At 50.0% G+C, this 22,866-nt stretch overlaps 1 protein-coding gene across 1 annotated transcript in view; it reads right to left on the minus strand.

Annotated features, from left to right (window-relative positions):
- The window catches only part of cat (catalase), an 84,204-nt gene that overhangs the window by 37,710 nt on the left and 23,628 nt on the right, over window positions 1-22,866 (minus strand). The window contains exons 3-5 of the mRNA XM_072518842.1: window positions 22,225-22,335; window positions 16,676-16,806; window positions 9,114-9,218 (exon numbers count right to left, since the gene is read on the minus strand). Coding sequence (XP_072374943.1) covers window positions 9,114-9,218; window positions 16,676-16,806; window positions 22,225-22,335 — 347 coding nt within the window. The remainder of the gene's footprint in view (window positions 1-9,113; window positions 9,219-16,675; window positions 16,807-22,224; window positions 22,336-22,866) is intronic.

Here is a 22,866-nt window from a genome sequence, read left to right on the forward strand (position 1 = left end):
TTGGGACAGACGTGGAGAGCGGAACTCGAAGAGAGACTGTGGACTGAATGTATAAATATTACAACTTTCTTTTTACTGATTTGTATTGAAATTTACTTCTCTTCGCATTGTTGCAGAGTTCAAGTTAATGGCGTTCTGTGTTGCGACGGTTAAATGTTATGTTAGTGAATTGTTGGGGTTGGATTGGTTTTGGTGTTTCTTTCTCTGGGTCTGGGTGGAAGGGGGCAAGAGGTCTTGGCGGGGGGAGCCACCGCTAGCTAACTAAAGTCAGTTAGTGAACGGGGGTGAGGTGAGAGCCTGGATAGCAGGCTTCAATGGGCCTACGAGGAGAGCGAGGGGGGGGGGGGGAAGGGATGGATGTTGGGGGATGTTTTTGCAGGGGGGGGGTTCGATGTTAACTATGGACAGGGGCGGTATGGTGATGGTGGATAACAAAGGGGGGGGGGGGGGGAAAGACTCCCAATAAGGATAGTCACGTGGAACGTGAGAGGGCTAGGAGGTCCAGTCAAGAGGTCAAGGGTGCTTGCACATCTTTAAAGTCTGAAAGCCGATGTAGCAATGCTGCAGGAGACTCACTTGAGGGTGAAGGACCAGGTGAGACTTAAAAAGGGCTGGGTTAGCCAAGTGTTTCACTCCGGATTTGATGGAAGGGCTCGAGGGGTAGCGGTGTTGGTCAGCAAAAGTGTACGCTTCCAGATGGAGGTGGTGGTGGCAGATCAGGGGGGGTAGATATGTGATTGTAGCAGGGGCGCTGGAGGGGAGATTAATGGCGCTGTTAAGTGTATACGGTCCCAATTGGGACAATGTGGGATTCGCGAGGAAGGTGTTTGGGGCTATTCCCTACTTGGACACGCATGAGCGGATTGTGTGGGAGGACTGGAACTTGGTGCAGGAGCCAAGGTTGGACAGATCACGGCCACACTCGCTGGTCCCATCGGGGGGGGGGGGGGGGGGGCGAAGGCGCTGGCTGGGCTAATGGGGGAAATGGGAGGGGTGGACCCTTGGAGGTTCCTGCACCCAAGGGAACGGGAGTATTCGCTTTTCTCAGCAGTCCACAAGGTATACTCGTGGATCGACTTTTTTGTGGTGGGGAAGGCTTTGCTGGCTGGAGTCAAGGGGTCGGAATACTCTGCAATTGCAGTGTCAGATCACTCTCCACATTGGGTGGATAGGGTGCTGGAGAAGGGGGTAGCACATAGGCCGGGGTGGAAACTGTATGTGGGGCTTTTGGGGAACCAAGTGTTCTGTGAGAAAATTGAAAAGGTAATTAAGGAATATGTAGGTTTCAATTGTACGGGTGAGGTGTCGAAGGCAGTCGTCTGGGAGGCTCTAAAGGTGGTGGCGAGGTAATTTTGTTTAAGGCCAGGGTGGACAAAGAGGAGAGGTTGGAGCGGCAGAGGGTAATAGATGAGATGCTGGAGGTATGCAGAGGATGGGGACCCAGCAAAGCTGGAAAAGAGGAAGGAACTACAGGCGAGCTTCGACCGACTGTCCACCAGGAAGGCGGTGCGCCAACTGAGACGAGCAAGGGGTGCAGTTTATGAACATGGAGATAAGGCAGGTCAGCTCCGGAGAGAGGCAGCGGCAAGGGAAATTCTTCAGGTGAAGGATAGGGCAGGGAAGTTGGTGGTGGCTCCAGTGCTGATTAACAAGGTGTAGCACCATCGATCACACACGAGGCAAGACGTAAAGAACTTCAATCGAGGCTTTATTGAGCAGACTTGTTCAGACATGTTCCCCAGCAGCTCACTCACAGAATGCAGCTGCAGGGATTACCAAGGTTCTTATATCCCTCCTATCTGGGTGGAGCCCAGTAGGTGGAAGATCCAATCGGGATCCAGCATCTGTCCTCCAATAGCTGCTCGGCATTCCTGGTGTACCGTATTACCCCTAATACATACCACCACAAGGTTTTTGAGGAGTTTTATGAGAGGTTGTACAAGTCAGAGCCACCCGGAGGAGACCGTGAGATGCAGGAATTTCTCGATGGGTTGGAGTACCCGAGGCTAGGGGAGGGAGACAGGGCTACGTTAGAAGGAGCAATAGTGGAGCAGGAGATAAAGGATGCGATTGGGAGGATGCAGTCAGGGAAGGTGGCAGGGCCGGATGGGTTTCCAGTGGAATATTATAACAAAATCAAGGATAGGTTGGCACCCCTGATGGTGGGGATGTTTGAGGAGGCGATAGGGAAGGGAAGTGTTGCCGCAAACCTTGGGGCAGGCATCGATTTCACTGTTGCTAAAAAAAGACAAGGATCCGACGGAGTGTGGGTCGTATCGGCCCATATCACTTCTGAATGTGGACGTAAAAGTATTGGCGAAGGTACTGGCGGGTAGGCTAGAGGAGTGCCTCCCGAAGGTAATAGGGGAGGATCAGATGGGGTTCGTGAAAGGGAGGCAGCTGTTTTCGAACATTAGGAGGTTTTGAACGTCGTTATGGCACCGGCAGAAGGGAAGGAAACAGAGGCAGTTGTGGCATTGGACGCCGAGAAGGCGTTTGATCGGGTAGAATGGGGGTACCTGATGGCAGTGTTGGAACGGTTTGTGATTGGACGAAGGATTGTGAACTGGGTAAAGCTATATATAAAGGAGCCGAAGGAGAGTGTCCGCACAAATAATATCAGTTCGAGATACTTTTCTCTCCATCGTGGGACGGGACAGGGATGTCCTATGTCCCCCCTGCTGTTTGCACTTGCGATTGAGCCGTTGGCCATTGCATGGAGAAGTTCGGGAGCATGGAAAGGAATAGTGGGGGGGGGGGCGGGGGGGGAGAGAAATAGAGCATAGGGTGTCCTTATATGCCGACGACTTGCTGCTGTATGTGTCGGAACCGAGTGCGTCGATAGGAGGAATATTGGAGCTACTGCGGGTATTTGGGTCTTTCTCGGGCTACAAGCTGAACCTGGACAAGAGTGAGTATTTTGTGGTGTCTCGGCCGGGGGTGGGGGGGCGGCCATTCCGTAGGGCAGGGACTTATTTTAGGTATCTGGGGTGCAGGTTGCCCGGGAGTGGGGGAGGCTTCGCAGGTACAACATTACTAGTTTGGTGGGGAGAGTGAAAGCCGATCTGGCAAGGTGGGATGGCCTTCCTCGGTCACTGGTGGGTCGGGTACAGGCGGTTAAAATGAATGTGTTGTCGCAATTCCTGTTTATTTTTCAATGCCGACCAATTTTCCTGCCAGTCTTTTTTCAGGGAGATTGAGGGAAGGATTACCTCATTCATATGGGGAGGGAAGGTGGCCAGAGTGAGAAAGGTGCTGCTACAGAGGGGAAGGCAGGCAGGGTGTTTGGGTCTCCCGAACTTGTTGTACTACTGTGCGGCGAGTGCGGAGCTGGGTCAGAGGGGTTGATTCTCAGTTGGTCAGAATGGAGGAGAGTTTGTTCAGGGGGGGCCGGGGCTGAAGGCACTAGCAACAGCGCCGCTCCAGATAGCTCCAGGGAAATATTCAGGAAGCCCGGTAATAATAGCTTCATTGAAAATCTGGAGACAGTTTTGCCAACACTTCGGGTTGGGGGTAGGGTCAAGGGAAATGCCGATTCGGGGGAACCACAGATTTGGGCAAGGGAGGTGGGATGGATGGAAGTTTTCGGAAACGGGAAGAGAGGGGGATTAAGACGCTTAAAAGATTTGTTTCTTCGGGGTCGGTTTGCAGGATTGAGGGAGCTGGAAGCGAAGTATGGGCTAGAGCAGGGAGAAGTGTTTAGGTACATGCAGGTTCGGGATTTTGCCAGGAAGGAGATACAGAGCTTCCCAGAGGAACCGGCCTCCACATTGCTGGAGGAGGTGTTGACGACAAGGGGACTGGAGAAGGGGGCAGTGTCAGCGGTGTATGGAGCTATTTTGGAAGAGGATAAGGCGCCACTGGAAGTGATCAAAGCAAAGTGGGAGGAAGAGTTGGGAGAGGTTATAGAGGAGGGGGTCTGGTGTGAGGTGCTCCGGAGAGTGAATGCCTCCACCTCATGTGCAAGGTTGGGGCTGATACAGCTGGAGGTGGTATATAGAGCGCACCTCACGAGGGAGAGGATGAGCCGATCTTTTGAAGGAGTAGAGGATGTGTGTGAGCGTTGCGGGGTGGGGGGAGGGGGGGCGAATCACGTTCATATGTTTTGGTTCTGTCCAAAGCTAGGGAAGTACTGGAAGGAGGTGTTTAGGGTAATTTCCAAGGTGGTGCGTGTGAAACTGGACCCAGGTCCGTGGGAGGCCATATTCGGGGTGTCGGACCAGCCAGGGTTGAAAACGGGTGCGGAGGCAGATGTCAGAGCCTTCGCCTCGTAGATCGCCCGAAGACGGATCCTGCTGGGATGGAGAGCAGCCTCTCCACCCAGTGCCCTGGCGTGGCAGGGGGACCTGTTGGAATACTTGACCCTTGAGAAGGTTAAGTTCGAACTGAGGGGAAGCTCGGAGGGGTTCTACAAGTCATGGGCACTATTTATTATGCACTTTCAAGAACTGGATAACATCAAACATTAGTTTGGGGGTGGGGGGGCTGCGTAGATTAAGGGTGACTATGGGTAATCCATGATTCCTTTTTGTCATTTGTTTATGTAAACATGCGGGCTGATGTTTGGGGTTTGGTGGGCGGATGGGATCGTTGTTTGTTATGGGGATTGACATATCTTGCTGATTATTGTTTGTTGTTGATGGGTGTAAATGCGGGAGAAAATATGTGAAAAAAGAGAATAAAAATAATTATTGGCGACTCTGATGGGATAGTATTCCGTTCATCAAAATCAGCAACAGTGGAAAGGAGACTGCCCCAAACCGGGCCTGGGTGCAGGTGGCAGAGGCAGTGAGCGCTAAATCCAGGACCGGGCAGCAGAGCAGGAAGTAGCTGCTCAACCTCCTCGGGGTGGCCTGGGTGAGTCACCACCTGCGTGCCCCTGGCACCACCCACATCCTACACCCCCATACCCAGCCGGACTGGCAGGCAGTGCTGGGCGAGGGTGAGCAATCCCCCCCAGATAGGTTAGGGGAAGCCACCTCCACCACCATGTCCCTGCCACCAACCCCCAAAGCACACCCCCGCCCCTCCTTAGGGGGCAATCAAACCCCACCCATCCCACCCTGCACAATATGCCAACACCCATAGTGCCCGCCATGGCCGGCTGCCCGGAGTCTTGTCCTTTGTCTTGCAGGATCACCTGGCAACGAGGCGGGGCCATCAGACGTCCTCCGCGGCAACGCCAAGACTCATCTGGTGAGGAGGTGGGACCTTCTGGCGACATGGGCCCCCAGCAACAACCCAGCGATACCTGGGAGTGCACGCCTGGGGCTACACGGACTTCTCGCATTGGTGTCACCAGGCATCCTACACCACCCAGAGACACCCACCTCAGTTTGACACTTTAGTGGATAGGCTCCTGGGGCACTATCTGGTGCGCACCACACATGTGCGGTGGCACATCAGGTAGAGGTAGGAACCCCAGAAGGGGCGGATTGTCAGATGGTGGTCCGACCCCAGGGACTGGCTGCCATCCAGTTGGGTCCCTCCCTTTTGGAAACGGCAGTCCCATCAATTTTGGAGATGCAGGCGCAGAGCTGGGGGTCTACATGAGGGAGTGTCAGCACCATCCATCGCCTGCAGGTGCAGTTGGAGGAGTCCAACTGCCTGCTGGAGGAGGCGGTGCCAACCATGTATGCCACCCAGACCAACACCGCACGGGTTCCATCTGCAGTGGAGGCATTGGGTACGACGGTGTCAGCCATGGGTCAGGAGTTCCAGGGCTTGGGGGCCTGTGTGGGCGGTGGCCGAGGCACAGGCAGCCATGTACCAGGGCCACCTGGACAGTGCAGCAGCGCTCCAGAGCTTGGCCCAGTCACAACGGGCCATGGGCGTGAACTGCAGTGGCCTGGCGCTGGCTGACCCGAACTAGACACACAGGGACGTGGCGCTGTCTTAGAGGGACATGGCATAGTCCCCGTGGTCGATGAGAATGGACCTTCAGGACTGGCAGGTGACAGCGGAGCCCCCGAGCTCGCTCCAACCGTGCCCGTCCCAAGAAGTAGCCCAGGAGCCATCGGCCACCCCAAGGGAGGAGAAGGTGATGGGACCCATGGCTGTGGCTCCCGCAGGGGAGGTGCCAGGACAATGACACAGTGGCTAGCACTGCTGCCTTGCAGTGCCAGAGATATAGATTCAATTCCGGTCTCAGGTGACAGTGTGTGTGGAGTTAACACTTTCTCAGTGTCTTCGTGGATTTCCTCCGGGTGCTCCGGTTCCCTCCCACAGTCTGAACATGTGGTTAGATGGATTGGCCAGGCTAAATTGCCCCTTAGTGTCAAAAAGGTTAGGTGGGGTTACTGGGTTACGGAGATAGGTTCGGGGCATGCGTCTAGGTAGGGTACTCTTCCAAGGGTCGGCGCAGACTCGATGTGCCGAACGGCCTCCTCCTGCATTGTAGAGATGGTATAACTCAGGGCCTCCGAATCCCCCCCACTTGTCCCTGGCACATCCAATGTGCAGTGGGTCAAACAGGGTGGCGCCACACCACCCAAGACAACCGGGCCCAATCGCTCCAGAGGACAGCCCCCAAAGGGGACCCAGTTCACAAGGCAAGAGTCGCAGCAGACCGCCTCCACTCCTGATGTATCGCGTGGCGAACCACCTAAAAAGGAGCATTAGGGCCTTATGGCCAGAAAAGGTAGACATAAAACCCCATGGCGGGGTTGCAGCACACAGATGCCCAGCCTCGAGCGCTAACCTGTAAATGGCACAATAAACATCTCTTCACCAATGTTTCGAACTATCTTGTGCTGTGCTCTGTCAGAAGGGTGTGAGGGGTGGGGGTAGGTGGTGTGCTGGGCTGGGAGGAGTGGGGAGGCAGGGGGAGTTTGGAGCCCGCTGGTGTGAGATGTGGATGTTGGAGGTCAGGACCTCTAGGGCGGCCAGCGCACACCGCCTGGTTGCCCAGTCCCGCCCACTTCCCCATCCCACACCCCACCCCAGGGGTTTGATGGACCGTGACATGGAATAGCACGCACGCATGCAGGGATCACCCAGGCGGACAGTGGAGTGCGCAACCAATGGCAGGGGTCAGACTGCTTCCAATGATATGGAGCACCAGGGCTCATCGCAGAGCAAGTAGTCATCATCCCCCATCCCATGAATCGGACCGGCTGATACTGCAAACCCAGGGCCCGCATTGGCAGGTAGGAAATACGGAGGAGGGTGCTGGTGTCCGGAGGGAGGGATTTGAGCCACTAATGGCCAGGCCCCCTAGTTGATGAACCGGAAGGCAATGAGAGCATCCCGTGCGCGACAGCCCAGGCGCACACATGGTGCTACCTCCAGTGGCAACAGGGCCCATGCCCTGCCCATCCTGGCCCTCCTCCACATCTTCCTTGTGGGTGAGGCCTGCCATTCATCCCCCTCCTCCAGCGCTTCACCCCACTGCTGGGCAAAGTTGTGAAGGACACAGCAAGCCACCACGATGTGAGGGACCCTTCTTGCGCTATACTGATGGGCCTCTCCAGAGTGGTCCAGGCACCTGAACTGCATCTTCAGGACGTCGCTGTGCAGGTCATAGAATTTACAGTGCAGGAGGCGGCCATTCGGCCCATCGAGTCTGCACCGGCTCTTTTGAAAGAGCACCCTACCCAAGCCCACACCGCCACCCTTTCCTCATAACCCAGTAACCCGACCCAACACTAAGGGCAATTTAGCATGACCAATCCACTTAACCTGCACATCTTTGGACTGTGGGAGGAAACCGGAGCACCCGGAGGAAACCCACGCACACACGGAGAGAACGTGCAGACTCCGCACAGACAGTGAACCAAGCCGGCAATTGAACCTGGGACCCTGGAGCTGTGAAGCAATTGTGCTAACCACCATGCTCCCGTGCTGCCCTATGTCAATTTCAGTCTGGGTCGCCTAGAGTTTTGTTTTGGTCCTTTACCCCATCTGCATTTCCTCCTGCCCTCCCTTCACAATCCCAGTGACCTTCCTTCTCTCCCTGCTATATTGCAAATTTAACTTTAACACCCCTCACCCGGGGGTGCACCTCTAAAAGTGTCAGGTGCCATGGAATGTGCCCGGATTAAGGCACTGTACATGCCGCCTGGATATTGAGCACAGACGTGCATGATGAGCAACTGGCGGCAGCAGACCAACTGCATGTTCATCGAGTGGGAAGTCCTTTAGATTTGTGAAGGCCAGCCCCTTTTGTGGTGGTGCTCGTAGGGGAAATACGCCCCGTCGAGTACACCTGGGGCATCCCAGCAATGGTGCCGAACTCTGCTGCCCGGGCAACCTGGTGGGCTCGGTCCATATTCAGCTTGATGTACTCGCCGCCTGGGCATACAGGGTCTCCGTAATGGCACGGATGCAGCTGTGCACGGAGGCAGAAATGTCGCACAGTTCCCCTGCTCAGCCGGAGTCTTCGGCGTGACACTCGTCCGGCAAGTCCTCGAATGACAGGCGCTGCCAGTATACATGAGGCCTAATGCGGTGCCAGCTTCTCATCTTCTCAGCCTGTTGAACGGCCGTTCTCTCCGTCCTCACTGGCTCGCCCGTGCTCCTGTTGTGCAGGGTTCTCCCCAAGCAGCTCCTGCTTGTGCAGCCTCATGGCGTCCACAAGGCTGGGCAGGTAGGCAGATAACATTCCTGGTTGGAAACGGAAATCCATTCTCCATAGGGGGTGAAAGGCAGACTTGTTAACATGGCGGTTACCCCCATGCTTAAACGGCCTACATGATGACCCGGTCCTGCACTGCAGCCCCTGCATGTACCCCTCTTTAGTCTCCCACGCACCCCCTCCTCATGCGAGATCACCACACCATCGGGAGAGCGCAGGACCAGGGCCACAAAGCAAATATCTGGCATGAGTAGCACACGCTGCCGCTTTCGACACAAAAATTAAACAAAGCCACATTCAGGCTTTCAGAATAAACATGGACTCAATCTATTTAAAACATTTTTGTTTAAAAATGCCTCACTCAGGAAATGTTACCTTCTAGCCAGCTTAAAAAAAGGTAAATGCCCCTTCACAATGCTGGTTCCATAGAAACTCAAATACGTAATACAGGCTTTACTGCACATTACTGCCTGCTCTCATACAGCGCATTGCTTGAAGGATTGGCCACTCTGGGAACTTTGTGAAGTAACATTCTCACCTGGTGAAGTGTCTCTGGACGAAGAGAGAAAAAGTCCCAGGTCATGTCTGCATCCTTGAGGTGGGTCTGTGGGTTCCTCTTCTGGGTGTGAATAAATGACGGAAACTGTAAAGAGAAAATGATGAATATAATCACTCTGGAAATGCATCTATTTATATTAAACTACAAAATTAATTTTTTATTTTTTTTGCAAATTTTTTATTAAGTTAATATTTTATACATAACAAAGAAAACACATCCCGCCCCAAAGACAACCAGTACAAAAAGAACCCCCCCCCCCAGCAACTGATGGTGATGCGTTTGATAAAGTTTCCCATGGCAGGTTGATGGAAAAAGTGAAGTCGTCTGGGGTTCAGGGTGTACTAGCTAGATGGATAAAGAACTGGCTGGGCAACAGGAGACAGAGAGTAGTGATGGAAAGGGGTGTCTCAAAATGGAGAAAGGTGACTAGTGGTGTTCCACAGGGATCCGTGCTCAGACAACTGTTGTTTGTGATATACATAAATAATCTGGACGAAGGTATAGGTGGCCTGATTAGCAAGTTTGCAGATGATACTAAGATTGGTGGAGTTGCAGATACCGAGGAGGACTGTCAGAGAATACAGCAAAATATAGATAGATTGGAGAGTTGGGCAGAGAAATAGCAGATGGAGTTCAATCCAGGCAAATGCGAGGTGAAGCATTTTGGAAGATCTAATTTAAGAGAGGACTATCCGGTCAATGGAAGAGTCCTGGGGAAAATTGATGTACAGAGAGACCTGGGAGTTCAGGTCCATTATACCCTAAAGGTGGCAACGCAGGTCGATAGAGTGGTCAAGAAGGCATACAGCATGCTTGCCTTCATTGGACATTGAGTACAAGAGCCGGCAGGTCATGTTACAGTTGTATAGGACTTTGGTTTGGCGACTTTTGGAATACTGCGTGCAGTTCTGGTTGCCTAATTACCAGAAGGATGTGGATGCTTTAGAGAGGGTGCAGAGGAAGTTCACCAGGATGTTGCCTGGTATGGAGGGTGCTAGCTATGAAGAAAGGTGGAGTAGATTAGGATGGTTTTCGTTGGAAAGTCAGAGGTTGAGGGGGGACCTGATTGAGGTCTCCAAAATTATGAGAGGTATGGACAGGGTGGATAGCAACAAGCTTTTTCCAAGAGTGGGGGTGTCAATTACAAGGGGGTCACGATTTCAACATGAGGGCGAATGTTTAAGGGAGATGTGCGTGGAAAGTTTTTTTTTTTTTTTAAAACGCAGAGGGTGGTGGGTGCCTGGAATGCTTTGCCAGCGGAGGTGGTAGAGGCGGGCACGATAGCATAATTTAAGATGCATCTAGACAGATATATAAACGGGCAGGGAACAGAGGGAAGTAGATCCTTGGAAAATAGGCGACAGGTTTAGATAAAGGATCTGGATTGGCGCAGGCTGGAAGGGCCGAAGGGCCTGTTCCTGTGCTGTAATTTTCTTTGTTCTTAACTCCTTGAAATATAAATGAACGGTGCCGTCTTTTGTAGAACCTCTCCATCGCCCCTATCAGGGTGAACTTTTTGTGCAGGAATTCCACCAAGTCCCCCAGCCATACAGAAGCTGACCCCCACTGAAATAGGATCTGCCTGCGAGCAATCAGCAAGGCGAAGGCCAAAATATCCACCACCACACCCGTCTGCAGGTCTGGCAGGACAGACACGCCAAATATAGCCCCGAGGAGATTGGGCCCCAAATCTATTTGCAAGGTTGCCGACACTGTGCTGAAGAACGAGCCCCAAAACCTCCCCAGCTCAGGGCAAGACCAGAACATGTGAACATAATTGGCCGGGCCCCTCCCTCACATGTCCTCTACTCCCCCAAACAACCAGCTCATCCTCAATCTCGTTAATTGTGCCCTATGCACCACCTCTAATTGAATCAACCAGAGTCTCGCACACAAAGTTGTGGCGTTCACCCGGAGCAACACTACCAAACCCCCTCCTCCAGCGCCATTCCCAACTACTCTCCCACTTAGCCTTAACCCCCTCCAGCAGCACCATCTTTTCCTCCAGAATCCTCCCGTAAATACCCGAGGTACCCCTTTCCTCCATGCCCACCACCCACAGCACTGGCTGTAACAGCAAGGAGAACAGCATCACCTGGAACCTCAAAGATCTTTCTCCAAAAATCCCACACCTGCATATACCAGAAAGTCTTGGTCTGTGAGATCCCATACTTCTCGGTCAGCTCCTCCAAAATCGCAAACCGCCCATCCAGAAACAAATCCTTCGTTCCTACCATTCCCTTGTCCTCCCAGCCCTGGAACCTTGCATCTAATCTAGCCGGTTCAACATTGCCTCCAAATCGTCAAAGTTGGCAACACCACCGGATTGCCCCAGTATTTCCCTGGGGATAATGGGAGCGGAGCTGTCACCAGCACCCACAACCCCGTCCCCATCTTAACCCAAAGTTCTCTCGGTCCCCGTACCAGCCCAGCATCTTCTCACGTTTACCGCCTAGTAATAAATCAAGTTCAGCAGAGCTAGACCACCCTATTGCGGACTTTTCTGAAGCACCATCTGGCTACTTTGCTCATCCTGATAAACATTCCACCCCCCCCCATAAAACAAAACACCTTTGGCAAAAACACTGGCAGGCATTGGGATAAAAATAGAAACCGTGGTAAAATATTCATCTTGATCAATTGAACCACCTGCCTTTTACAAACCATGTCTGGTCCTCACCAACCAGCTGCCGAAGACACTCCCTTAACCTGACTGCCAGCACCTTAGTAAGAATCTTGGCATCCATATTTAGTAGGAGATAACGGCCGGTACAACCCGCACTCTATCGGCTCCTTATCTTTCTTCAATAGAAGCAAAATGGAAGCCAGCCTCATCGTCTCCGGGAGCACCCTCCTTGCGACCGCATCCTCAAAACATCTCCACCAACAGTAGAACTAGCCGGTCTGCAAACTAAATTTCACCGAACCCATCTGGCCCCGTTCCTTGCCCGTTCACATTTTCCCCATGGCCACCCGAATGTCCTCAATCCCCAGTGGCTCCTCCAACCCCTCCCTATCCTCCTCCACCACCACCATATGACACCCCAATCCCTCCAAAAACTCCACCATATCTGAATAATCCCCCAGCAACTAACCTGTACAGCTTTTGATAAAACTCTCAAAACACCCCAAACACCTTATTCACTTTCTCCGGAGCAGACACCAACACCCACTCGCCTCTCTTATCTGAACAGTCTCCTGGTAGGCCGCCTGTCGCCTAAGCTGGCCAGTCTCTCCATATATTTGTACATTGCTCCTTTTGGCCGCCTCAACTGGCACCGCCTTGCTTGTAGCCAACAGATCAAATGGTGTCTGCAGTACCTTCCTGCTGGCCAAAGGTTCTAGGGTGGGATGTTCCGAATACTTATCAACCTACAAAATGTCATTTACCAGCCTCTGCCACTCCTCCCATGCCTCCTTCTCAACCTGCACTTTGTGAGATTATCTCACCTATCACCACCACTATCAAAGCCTGCCACAGCACCAACGGCGAGACCTCCCCATTTTATCTTAAACTCCACATTCTCATCTATCACCCTCGCTATCTTCATGCAGAACCCCATGTCCACTAGCAACCCCATATCCAAACTCCACGCCACCACCATGCCAGCCCCCTCTCCAAAACCACATCCACCAGGTGTGGGACATGATCAGAAATGACGATCACCGAATACTCAGCCCCCCCCCCCCCCCTCCATACCACGCCAACAGCCCCCCCGCCCCCCCCCCCTCCTTACCCCGCCAACAAGGACCTCCTCCCCATGATGAAAAAAAAAATCAATCCAAGAGTACACATTGGGCAGGATTTTCCATTTCTGAGACTCGGCGTTGACGCCAATGCAGAATTCGCAGACTTTCAGAACAGAAAAACTGCTGCCCCGCTTGGACCGATTCCGCTTCCGTTGAGGATCTAGCACCGGTGCCATGTGGAACACAATCTATTCCAATGGAAAACGGTGCAGGATTCAGCGGGTCCGTGATTGACACTCGGGAGGCTGACACGCTGCAGCCGAACATACATATTACATTCCCCACACACTTTTCCCAGCCAAAAAGATGGCACTGGTTGTGCTGAGTGCGCCCATACAGCTGATGGGTCTGCGGAGGCCAGAGAGCCCTGGGAGGGGCGAGGACACTTATATGGCCTGTGGCACTAAGTTCAAAGTGGGATGTTAGCAGTTTGCGCTGCTGCATGGCTGCCTTGCAGGCTGTGGCAATGCTGTTCCCTGCCCGTCCACCCCGACCCCCTAGCCCAGGCATTTTCAAAGTCGGGGGCGTGACAAGCTGTTGGGTCGTGGGCGGCTGTCAAGAGGGTCGCGGAGCTGTCCATCGCGGTGCTCCCGATTGCGCAAATTCGCAGACAACAGCCGCAGCAGCTGGCTTTTAACAATGCCGGCTGAAAGGGGCATTCAAAAAGGCCACGACCATATAAAAACAAATGCGGCCGCTCTGCGCATGTGTGCCCGCTCATCGGTGCGCATGCGCAGAGATTTGTGCACGCACACCGATGAGCGGGCATGCTTGTGCAGTGCTGCCACATTTTTTTTTTTTCAAAATTGGTCGTGGATTTTTTAGGCCCCTCACAGCCGGCCTTGTTAAAGGTCAGCTGCTGCGGCTGTTGTCTGCGAATTTGTGCCATCAGAGACACAATTAAAATTCTATGTAATCTTCCTGCCTGAAGGGAGGCAGAGTGCAGGTCATGGCCCCAGAAGGTCGACATCACGTGCTTTTAGGTCGACATTACGTGCTTTTAGGCACGAGGTAAGAGAAAATGGTGGGTCACGAAGATTGGCCAGCGGGCCGGCGTGGGTCCTGAAGCTTGGCCGGTTGGTAAAAATGGGTCCCCGGAAAAAAAAAGTTTGAAAACACTGCCCTAGCCCACCTCCTGATCACCCCATCAAGCCCCCCGGCCAGCAGCACAACTGTCAGCAAACTATGGCGATGTTGGACACTTTCTCTACCCACTCTCTCTCCCTCAGCAGCCGCCACGCCAGTTTCATGATTTTTGAAAGCACACATGAACCGCGCCGTCGGGAACTCGGCCCATCCGAGGCGGAGAATCATGGAGGTCCTGGAAAATACCGGGATCAAGCCCGCTAATGATATGCAAACGGTGTCTACTGTACGTGCTGAGTGAAACGCATTGACGCCACTGTCGAGGTGCTGGGGCATTGCGATCTGGCATTAAATCGGCATGTGCCTCGATTTTGGCGTCAGAACCGATTCTCCTCCCAATCACCTTTCCCGATTTCAGCGTCAGCTAACGGAGAATCCTGCCCATTGTGTACTGGGGAAAAAAAAAAGTGTACCCCCTCCCCAGATTTCAAAACCTCGACAGGTCTACTCCCCACATCCCCTTCACCAGCAACACCTTGCACCCCAGACAGCTCCCCCCACTCCCCCAGAATCAACTGATGAGAATCCATATCGGGGGTGGACTGCACTCTTGTTAATCAGTATCGCTACTCTCCCGGCCCCTACTATCAAAGCCAGGGTGAAACACCTAACTAACCCAGACCTTACAAAGCCTTATCTAGTCTTTCACCTGCAAATGGGCCTGCTGCAGTAGCTCATCAGCCCTCAAGCCCTTCAATAAAGACTATTAACTGGGCAAAAACTCACCCACTTTTCCATCCCTCTCAATCCCTGCACATTCCACGTTATCAACCGAAGAGGGGCCTCTCACCGCCCCCCACCCCTGCATATCAGCCATGTCCACTGAGGGGCATAATCCAATTCCTAAAACCAGAGCCCACCCAAGATGGTCGCCAGCCCCGCTCATGAATGGGACCAAGAATTACTCCCAGCCAGCTACCCCTCACCTCCCAGAAGCTGCCAACCACTTCCTCTCAAAAGAGCTCCTCGCCTCAAAACCCACGCTGCCAACCACCCCCCAGCCGTTTGCTTGTGGGTGACCTCCCATCTGTAACAAAGTTGCAAACCCTCCCAGACCCATCTACCTCACATAATGAAACTCCCCCCTAACTCTTCCCAAAACTGCCCCTCTCCTCCCCTCACCTGCGAACCCTCTCAGCTCAAATAATCCCACCTACAACACCAAAGTCCCAGTGTCCATCTCAGTTCAGCCCCAATCCTTCACAATCACCTCAACCGCCTTGTTGCTGTTAGCAGAGAATGAATGGTGACAACCATTCATTACACGAACAACTGCCCACAGGGCTGGTGTGCTTTTTGTACCAGAACTTGCGTTATTGAGAGTCAAAACAGCATGGTGCCCTGTACAGTGGTTATGGGAACTGTGTGAAAGGCAAGCAACTTCTGGTTATCCATATCTTATTGAGACACTTAAACTTAATAATATTCATTCGTGTCACAAGCCAATTTATTAGTGTCACAAGTAGACTTACATTAAAACTGCAATGAAAGGTACTTTGAATATCCCCTAGTCGCCACATTCCGGCACCTGTTCGGGTACAGTGAGGGATAATTCAGAAGGACTTGTGGAAGGAAATCGGAGGGCCCGGAGGAAACACGCAGACACGAGGAGAACATGCAGGCTCCGCACAGTCACCCAAGCCGGGAATCGAACTCGGGTTCCTGGCGCCGTGAAGCAACAGTGCTAACCGCTATGCTACTGCAGTGGCTGAACATGGTGTACCATAGTTAATTCACATCAAATCATGTACAGAAAAGAAAGTAAGAGGGAGAAAATGATGGGATTAATAAGACACAGACAAAAGTTAACTTATTTTTAACCTCCAACAATCTGAAGGAATGAGACGCCTTACAAAAGTTTATTCTTCAGTACCCGAGGGCTTGTTCTACAATAACTATAGCTAAGCGCACAGAATTTTTTAAAAAATCAATCATGGAAAAGACCCCACTTTTCTGCTGAGTCTAGTAGGTATCCGTCACATAAATATCTCAACTTACTGGCAAATTTCTTGGCAAGGTACCAATACAGGCAAAAACATCTGGAGCAGGACAACCCGAGCAGCAATTGCTTGCTTGACATTTAACTGTGCATACACAGCCACTAGAAGTTGCTATCCGGTTTATTCTTACTATGCCTAATTCTTTTTAGCGTGGCCAATCCACTTACCCTGCACATCTTGGGGTGAGACCCAAGCAGACACGGGGAGAATGTGCAAACTCCACACAGACAGTGACCTGGGATCGAACCCGGGTCCTCGGCGCCGTGCTAACCACTGCGCCACCGTGCCGCCTATTCTTTAAGAATACTGAGCATTGATAGCTTTACCATTATTTTCAATTGCAAAATTCAGGACAGACTATCTTTTAAGCTGAAGATAATGTTCAGAAGGCAGGCACCCAATTCAAGCATTTTAACCCTACACATTGTAGCTAACAGATCCATCTATAAATTCTTAGATTAAAATAAAGATGTACATGTTTATAAAACCCGGAAAACCTATAAATGATCAGCCAACCAAAAACAACATTTGAAAAGCTCGAGAAATGCATGCAGAAATAGAGACAAGAAAGTATTTTCTGTAACATCAATCAATTGAACCAATATCACTACTAGCATTTAACGTCCATCTCCTGTTGTTACTAACCAAGAAAGGGTCCCGGATGAAGAAGATGGGGGTGTTGTTACCGGTTAGATCCCAATTTCCGTCCTCCGTGTAAAACTTACAAGCAAATCCTCGAGGGTCACGGACAGTGTCTGCAGAACCCGATTCGCCCCCTACAAATAGATCAGACTAGTCAGCAACAAAAGTACCAATGAAGAGACCAACATAACACCACAATAAATTTTTTAAAAATCTTTTGAATAGCCAACACATCTGAGCATCAACAGTAGCTGGTACTGGATTAGTTCCAGTGCCTCCCAAGCTGATGACAACAACAGCAGATTCTGTGCAGGCAAAGATAGTGAGAACGCTCATTAACACCACAATAATTTTTTTTTTAATCTTTTGAATAGCCAACACATCTGAGCATCAACAGTAGCTGGTACTGATTAGTTCCAGTGCCTCCCAAGCTGATGACAACAACAGCAGATTCTGTGCAGGCAAAGATAGTGAGAACGCTCATTCCTGTGGCAGTTAGCATGATCACTGGTGCCTTACGTAAACAACTCTTGGTCTACAGGCTCTTTTGAGCAGTTGGGAACTCTTTGAAGGAACTCTGGTATAAGTGGACTCCTTCCATTATCTGTGTTTTATTCAGCAGTCACTGCATGTTTGTTTCAATCTTGGAAGTTGCTTTCCTGGTTGTTGTGCACCAGCTGCCGGTCAGCAGCCTTCTGCCCCCAAACCCATTGGTCAATGTCGGCCAGAGGGCTGCCATTTCAGCCAGCGTTTACAGCATTTCCGAGGTGCACCTTGGTTGCGCATTTCAAAATCCTCCCATTTTCGGCTTATTGCTATTACCCTTGTAGGACAATGTATTCGATCTTGGGCACATTGAAGACCCCCCCCCCCCCCCCCCCCCCAGAGTCATTGTTAGTATGTTGTCCTCCCATCTGATGCTCACGATAGGTTGAAGACCGCACCAGTGTAATTGCTCCAGTAGTCATTTTATTTTCTGTACACAATTCTGACCCATACAAGGTGATGACAATCACGCTGTATACTTACTGGGAGATGCAGAATGAATCGTTTTTCGAGACATGTTTCCAGAGGGGCTGTTGGCCTTGAACGATAGATTTTCTATGTCCTTGTTGACAGTGGCATCATTTGAGATAATACCACCTAGATAGGTGATCCCGGGTCTCCTGGCGGTGTGGGGTGGATTCAATGGGAAATCACGACAGCAGCAGGACCAGGAGATCCCACCACTAACCTACGGTAGACCGTCTCACTTCACCGAGAAACATGCCAGAGAATCGCGCCCATAGATTCTGACATGTTCATTGAGTTTGCAAGAAGGGAAATAGTGCAGTTTGACAACTGGAGGAGTCTTAGCAAAATTCATCATGTAATTTCAAAATATTAACATATCAAGGCAAAACAAATGAACTTATTGGGAACATCCCACTCAAAGAGGGATGACAGTGCATGGAACTGCATGGTAGGCAGCACAGTGCCAGTGATTAGCACTGTTGCTTCACAGTGCCAGGGTCCCAGGTTCGATTCCCAGTTGCGTCTGTGCGTATCCTGCATGTTCTCCCTGGGTCTGCATTTGCTTCCTCCGGATGCTCCAGTTTCCTCCCAAAAATCCCGAAAGATGCGTTGTTAGGTAAATTGGACATTCTGAATTCTCCCTCGGTGTACCTGAACAGGCGCGGAGTGTGGCGACTAGGGAATTTTCACAGTAACTTCATTGCAGTGTTAATGTAAACCTACTTGTGACAATAGTAAAGATTATTATAATATTATTAAACTGTTCTACTAGATTGAGTTTGGTGCTATCAATCCTGACTCGTGGTCATGGTTGGTATGGCACAGGGCAGCCCTGGGTCACTATCCGCGTGAAGTTTGCACATTCTCCCCATGTCTGCGTGGGTTTCACCCACACAAACCAAAGATGTGCAGGTTAGGTGGATTGGCCATGCCAAATTGCCCCTTAATTCGAAAAGAAAGTAATTGGGTACTCAAAATGTATTTTTTTTATGGTTGGTATGGCACTTCTATTTTCTTTAGGCTAGTCATTAGACCAAAGGCATTTTCTACCTCAGAGAAACAGTTTAGAATAACTGCCAGAAGGGGCAAAAATCAGCAAACAGAAGCTCCACAATAAGCTCTTCTGTAGTTTTGGTATATGCCTGTCGTCACTGCAGGTTGAAGAGCGTGTTCAAAAGTGGATGTCTGTGCCCTCTTTACGTCTGCCTTTGGCAACTGAAACATGATATTGAAAGAAAGAGAAAAAAGGTTTGGTGCCAAAACATACCTTGGCTTAATACCACTGGAGATAGGGAGGGAAGTTGTCTCATGAGGGCTATACTGCACTTGATCAGATATTTCTGGCATGCAGTAGACAGAGAACAGCGAGGAAACTTGGAGTGTACCCCAATCCAGATGGTTTCTTCCAAAGTTAATTTCAGCGGTCTGTAACAAACACCCTGGTGAGAGCCACAAAAGCAGATAAAGGCTCACATTTTGTTCTCTACACTTCTGCATTTATCTCAGCCTAAAAGCCATATATATTGCATCCAAATCTTATTAAACCTACAGGAAGGTTTTCAGCTATTGTCAGAACAAGTTTATTCAGAAGCACTTCTGGTCAATACTTTGCTGGTGCAAGGTGACATTTCCATAGTTTGAACAAATCAGACTTTACTCTCGTGTAGAGGGGTACATCACCCAATTGCAAAAGGTTTTTGCAGCACCGTCTCTTCACCCAGCATGCTGAAAACCGATATACAAGCCTATTAAGGATCACACCTCCTCCCTGCTTACAGACCTCAGCTGGAATTACACCTATTCCATTTAAATGGTGTTGTAGTGGTCTTGATCGCTTCGCAGGTTAGAGAAGAAGCTTTTGGATTTTAATTTCATTTTAATCAAATCAAGCTTAGTTTCTTCTGGTTGAGAAGCCAGCCACATCTGTGGTAGTTTTCTTTTGTAAGATTGATTTTAACTGTTCCACTGATCTGCTAGGACAAAATCACTGCCCAGAGTGTCAGGCCACAAGGGCAAGTGTCTTCAAGCATGCTGTGGAAAACTGCTTTTATTTCTGGACGATAAGACTTGGAGCTTCTGTGTTTGTGGGTCGTCCCTGTTGGATGATAATTGGGAACGACAAGAGCATTGGCAAGACGTCACAGGCAGACATGACATTGCCAATGACAATGATAATGACCCACATCTGCTGGAATTCTACATGGAGCATGAGCTAAACATCACTAATTTTCTATTTCTGCAGGAAGTCAGATTCAAGAGCACCTGGAGGCAGCCACGCTCAAAGCACCTTCTGAATTACATTCTGGTGCATCAACATAATAAACCATCACCTACATCCCAGGTAAACTGCATCGAAATCACTGTGGCCCAAGCATAACTGAATGCCAGCCTTTACGATAAACACAGCACATCTTGAAGAACAATATTCTTCCCCCTACCGCATGCGATTATTTACAAACAACCACAGTCAAGCCTATACCAATGCTATTCTGAAACCACTAGCCCAGCTGAGAGAATGACATGTTCTTACCTTAAGGTGGTTATTAGGAAGTTGCCACATGGGTAATCATTCCATGACTTGGCCACACGGCATTTGTCTTTTAGACAAGGTGGTGCTCAGTTGCGGTTCTGTTGTTACTACTACCTTTAGTTGTTGAACTGCTTACGCCATAGGTTCCCATTTTCAGCACTAGTCCAAATTGATGAGGAACTGGTTTGAGAGTGTTCAAAGGGTTTTGGTGTGCTTCATTTCAGAATACACAGTTTTTGACTTTTGGCAACAACAAATTCTCTTTTTTGAAGCTTTTGAGCATCTGCGGGACCCAGTCAAGGCCAACACCATCTGGTTTGGGCGGGTTGGTGTGCTTAATCTCGGAATACACAATTTAGTCTATTGGCAAAAACAATTTCTCTTTTGAAGCTTTGAGCATCTACTAGGAACCAATTAAGGCTGATGGCGTTTTGATTTCAGATAACCATGTTTAAGATCCAAATCTCTAAAGGGTAGATTAGATTCTTGCATAAATTGTTCAGTCGATGTGACATCAGCTGAAGACTTATCCAAATATAGCAATGCTCTTGGCACGGTGCTAGTGGTTAGCACTACTGCCTCAGTACCAGGGATCTGGGGTCGATTCCAGCCTTGAGCGACTGTCTGTGTGGAGTTTGCATGTTCTCCCCATGTTTGCATGGGTTTCCTCCAGGTGCTCCGGTTTCTTCCCACAGTCCAAAGACATGCAGTTAGGTGGATTGGCCATGATCAATGTGCACGGTTATGGGGATAGGGCGGGGGAGTAGATGTAGGTCAGGTGTTCTTTCGGAGGATCGGTGCAGACTTGATGGGCCAAATGGCCTCCTTATGCATGGTAGGATTCTATGGATATCCAGTATCTGTCCTCCTGGAATGCTACAGAATAAGGCCAAGTTTTGGCTTTGAGTATATGATCAAAGAACTATTGTCATATAATACAAATTAATGAAGTGGTTGTTCTTCCTTGGAGCTGCTGTTATTTTTTTTAAATTGCTGTGCAGTATATGATGTAACATGGTGCTGGGTGGCCTGCTGTGGAGCAACAGGGGTTTAGGGAATTGGTAGTTCTTGGAGCCATACAAGGGCAGCAGTTGATGCCTCAGATTGGAATGTCAAGTGTTGCATTGTAACACATTTCAAATTCATTTTTTAATCTCTATATATAAAATTAGAAGAGTAATGGACCATCATTTCTTAAAAACAAAAACGGAAATACTGGACAATTACAGCAGGTCTGACGAGCACCTGTGGAGAAAGAAGGCAGCTAATGTTTCGAGTCTGGGTGACTCTTTGTCAAAAGCACTTTTAAAGCATTTAGTTTAACAACTCACACCAGTATGGCCTTGGCAGGGTGTTCCTCACCGAGGCCCAGAAATGAAGCAGAATCCCATTTAACAGCGGGGTCATTCTCGGCGCTGCAAGCGCCAGGAATCACCCGGCTAAACACGCCCAACGTGGGACTCCGTTAAATCGCACCCTATGTATCGGCTTTGGTACAACTGAGTGGTGAACATTCAAAGTCAACTACTCACAACAGCAGCAAAGTGCAATTTACACAAAGAAAAAGCCAAGGCTAGTGCTTTGGCCACTGGCACCCATCATTGAAGTGAAAGAGAGCAAATTAACCTTTCGAGTTCTAAATGTCTTTTGAAATTTGTACTTTTATAGGATTAAAAAAAAACATTTTCTTTCAGAAGGCAGTTAAGAATCAGCCACAAATCACATACAGACCGAATGATGGTGACAGTTTTCCTTCTCTCAAAAGGATAATAATGAACCAGCTGAGTTTTTAAGAAAATCCAACAGTTTTACATTCACTTGCTGACCACAGTTATACTTTACCCCCCACAAACGGAATTGAAAATTCTTAGACCTCTGGATTACAAACTGAATAACAGAATCACCATACTCTGTTTTAATTCAAAAAGGAATCTTATACATGTCACAAAAAGGTAGTCAGACAAAAGTGACAGTAAAATGGAGCAGGACGAGGAGGAGGAACCCTTACCAACTGTTGAGAAACGGACCGATACAGATGTTCTCTTTCCGACTGGTTGAAATAATTTGGCCTTGCAGTACTTCGAGATATCATGAGTCACCTCAAAGAAGCCAAAGGCACCTGAAATAAATTTTAAAAGACATTTGTAAAGTTCAATGATTTTCAGCTTCAATTTTCACTTTAGCAACCTTGGATGGATTCTCCAGTCCCCCAGCCATGTGTTTCTCAGTCACGCGCCATACATTGCCGGTGGGATTCAATCGTCCCGCTGTTTATCAATGGGATTTCCCATTGAAACCATTCCACACTGCCAGGAAACCCGCAGGTGGGGGTATGCTGTTGACGGGAAAAGAGAATTAAAACAATCGGAGAATTCTGACCCTTGTATACAAGCAATGCAAGATTACTTCCTTTTCTTCTGTTCTTAGACTCTTGAGAAGCCCAACACGTGTTCAAGGTTCAATGAATTGCAGCACAAAGACAACAGTTTAAAAGATCACAACATCTTATAAAGGGTGGCACAGTAGCAGTGGTTAGCATTGTTGCTTCACAGCGTCAGGGACCCTGGCTCGATTCCCGGCTTGGGTCACTGTGCGGAGTCTGCACGTTCTCCCAGTGTCTGCGTGGGTTTCCTCCGGGTGCGACGGTTTC

Source organism: Scyliorhinus torazame, chromosome 10 (genome assembly GCF_047496885.1).
Source record: "Scyliorhinus torazame isolate Kashiwa2021f chromosome 10, sScyTor2.1, whole genome shotgun sequence".
NCBI classification, from domain to species: domain Eukaryota; kingdom Metazoa; phylum Chordata; class Chondrichthyes; order Carcharhiniformes; family Scyliorhinidae; genus Scyliorhinus; species Scyliorhinus torazame.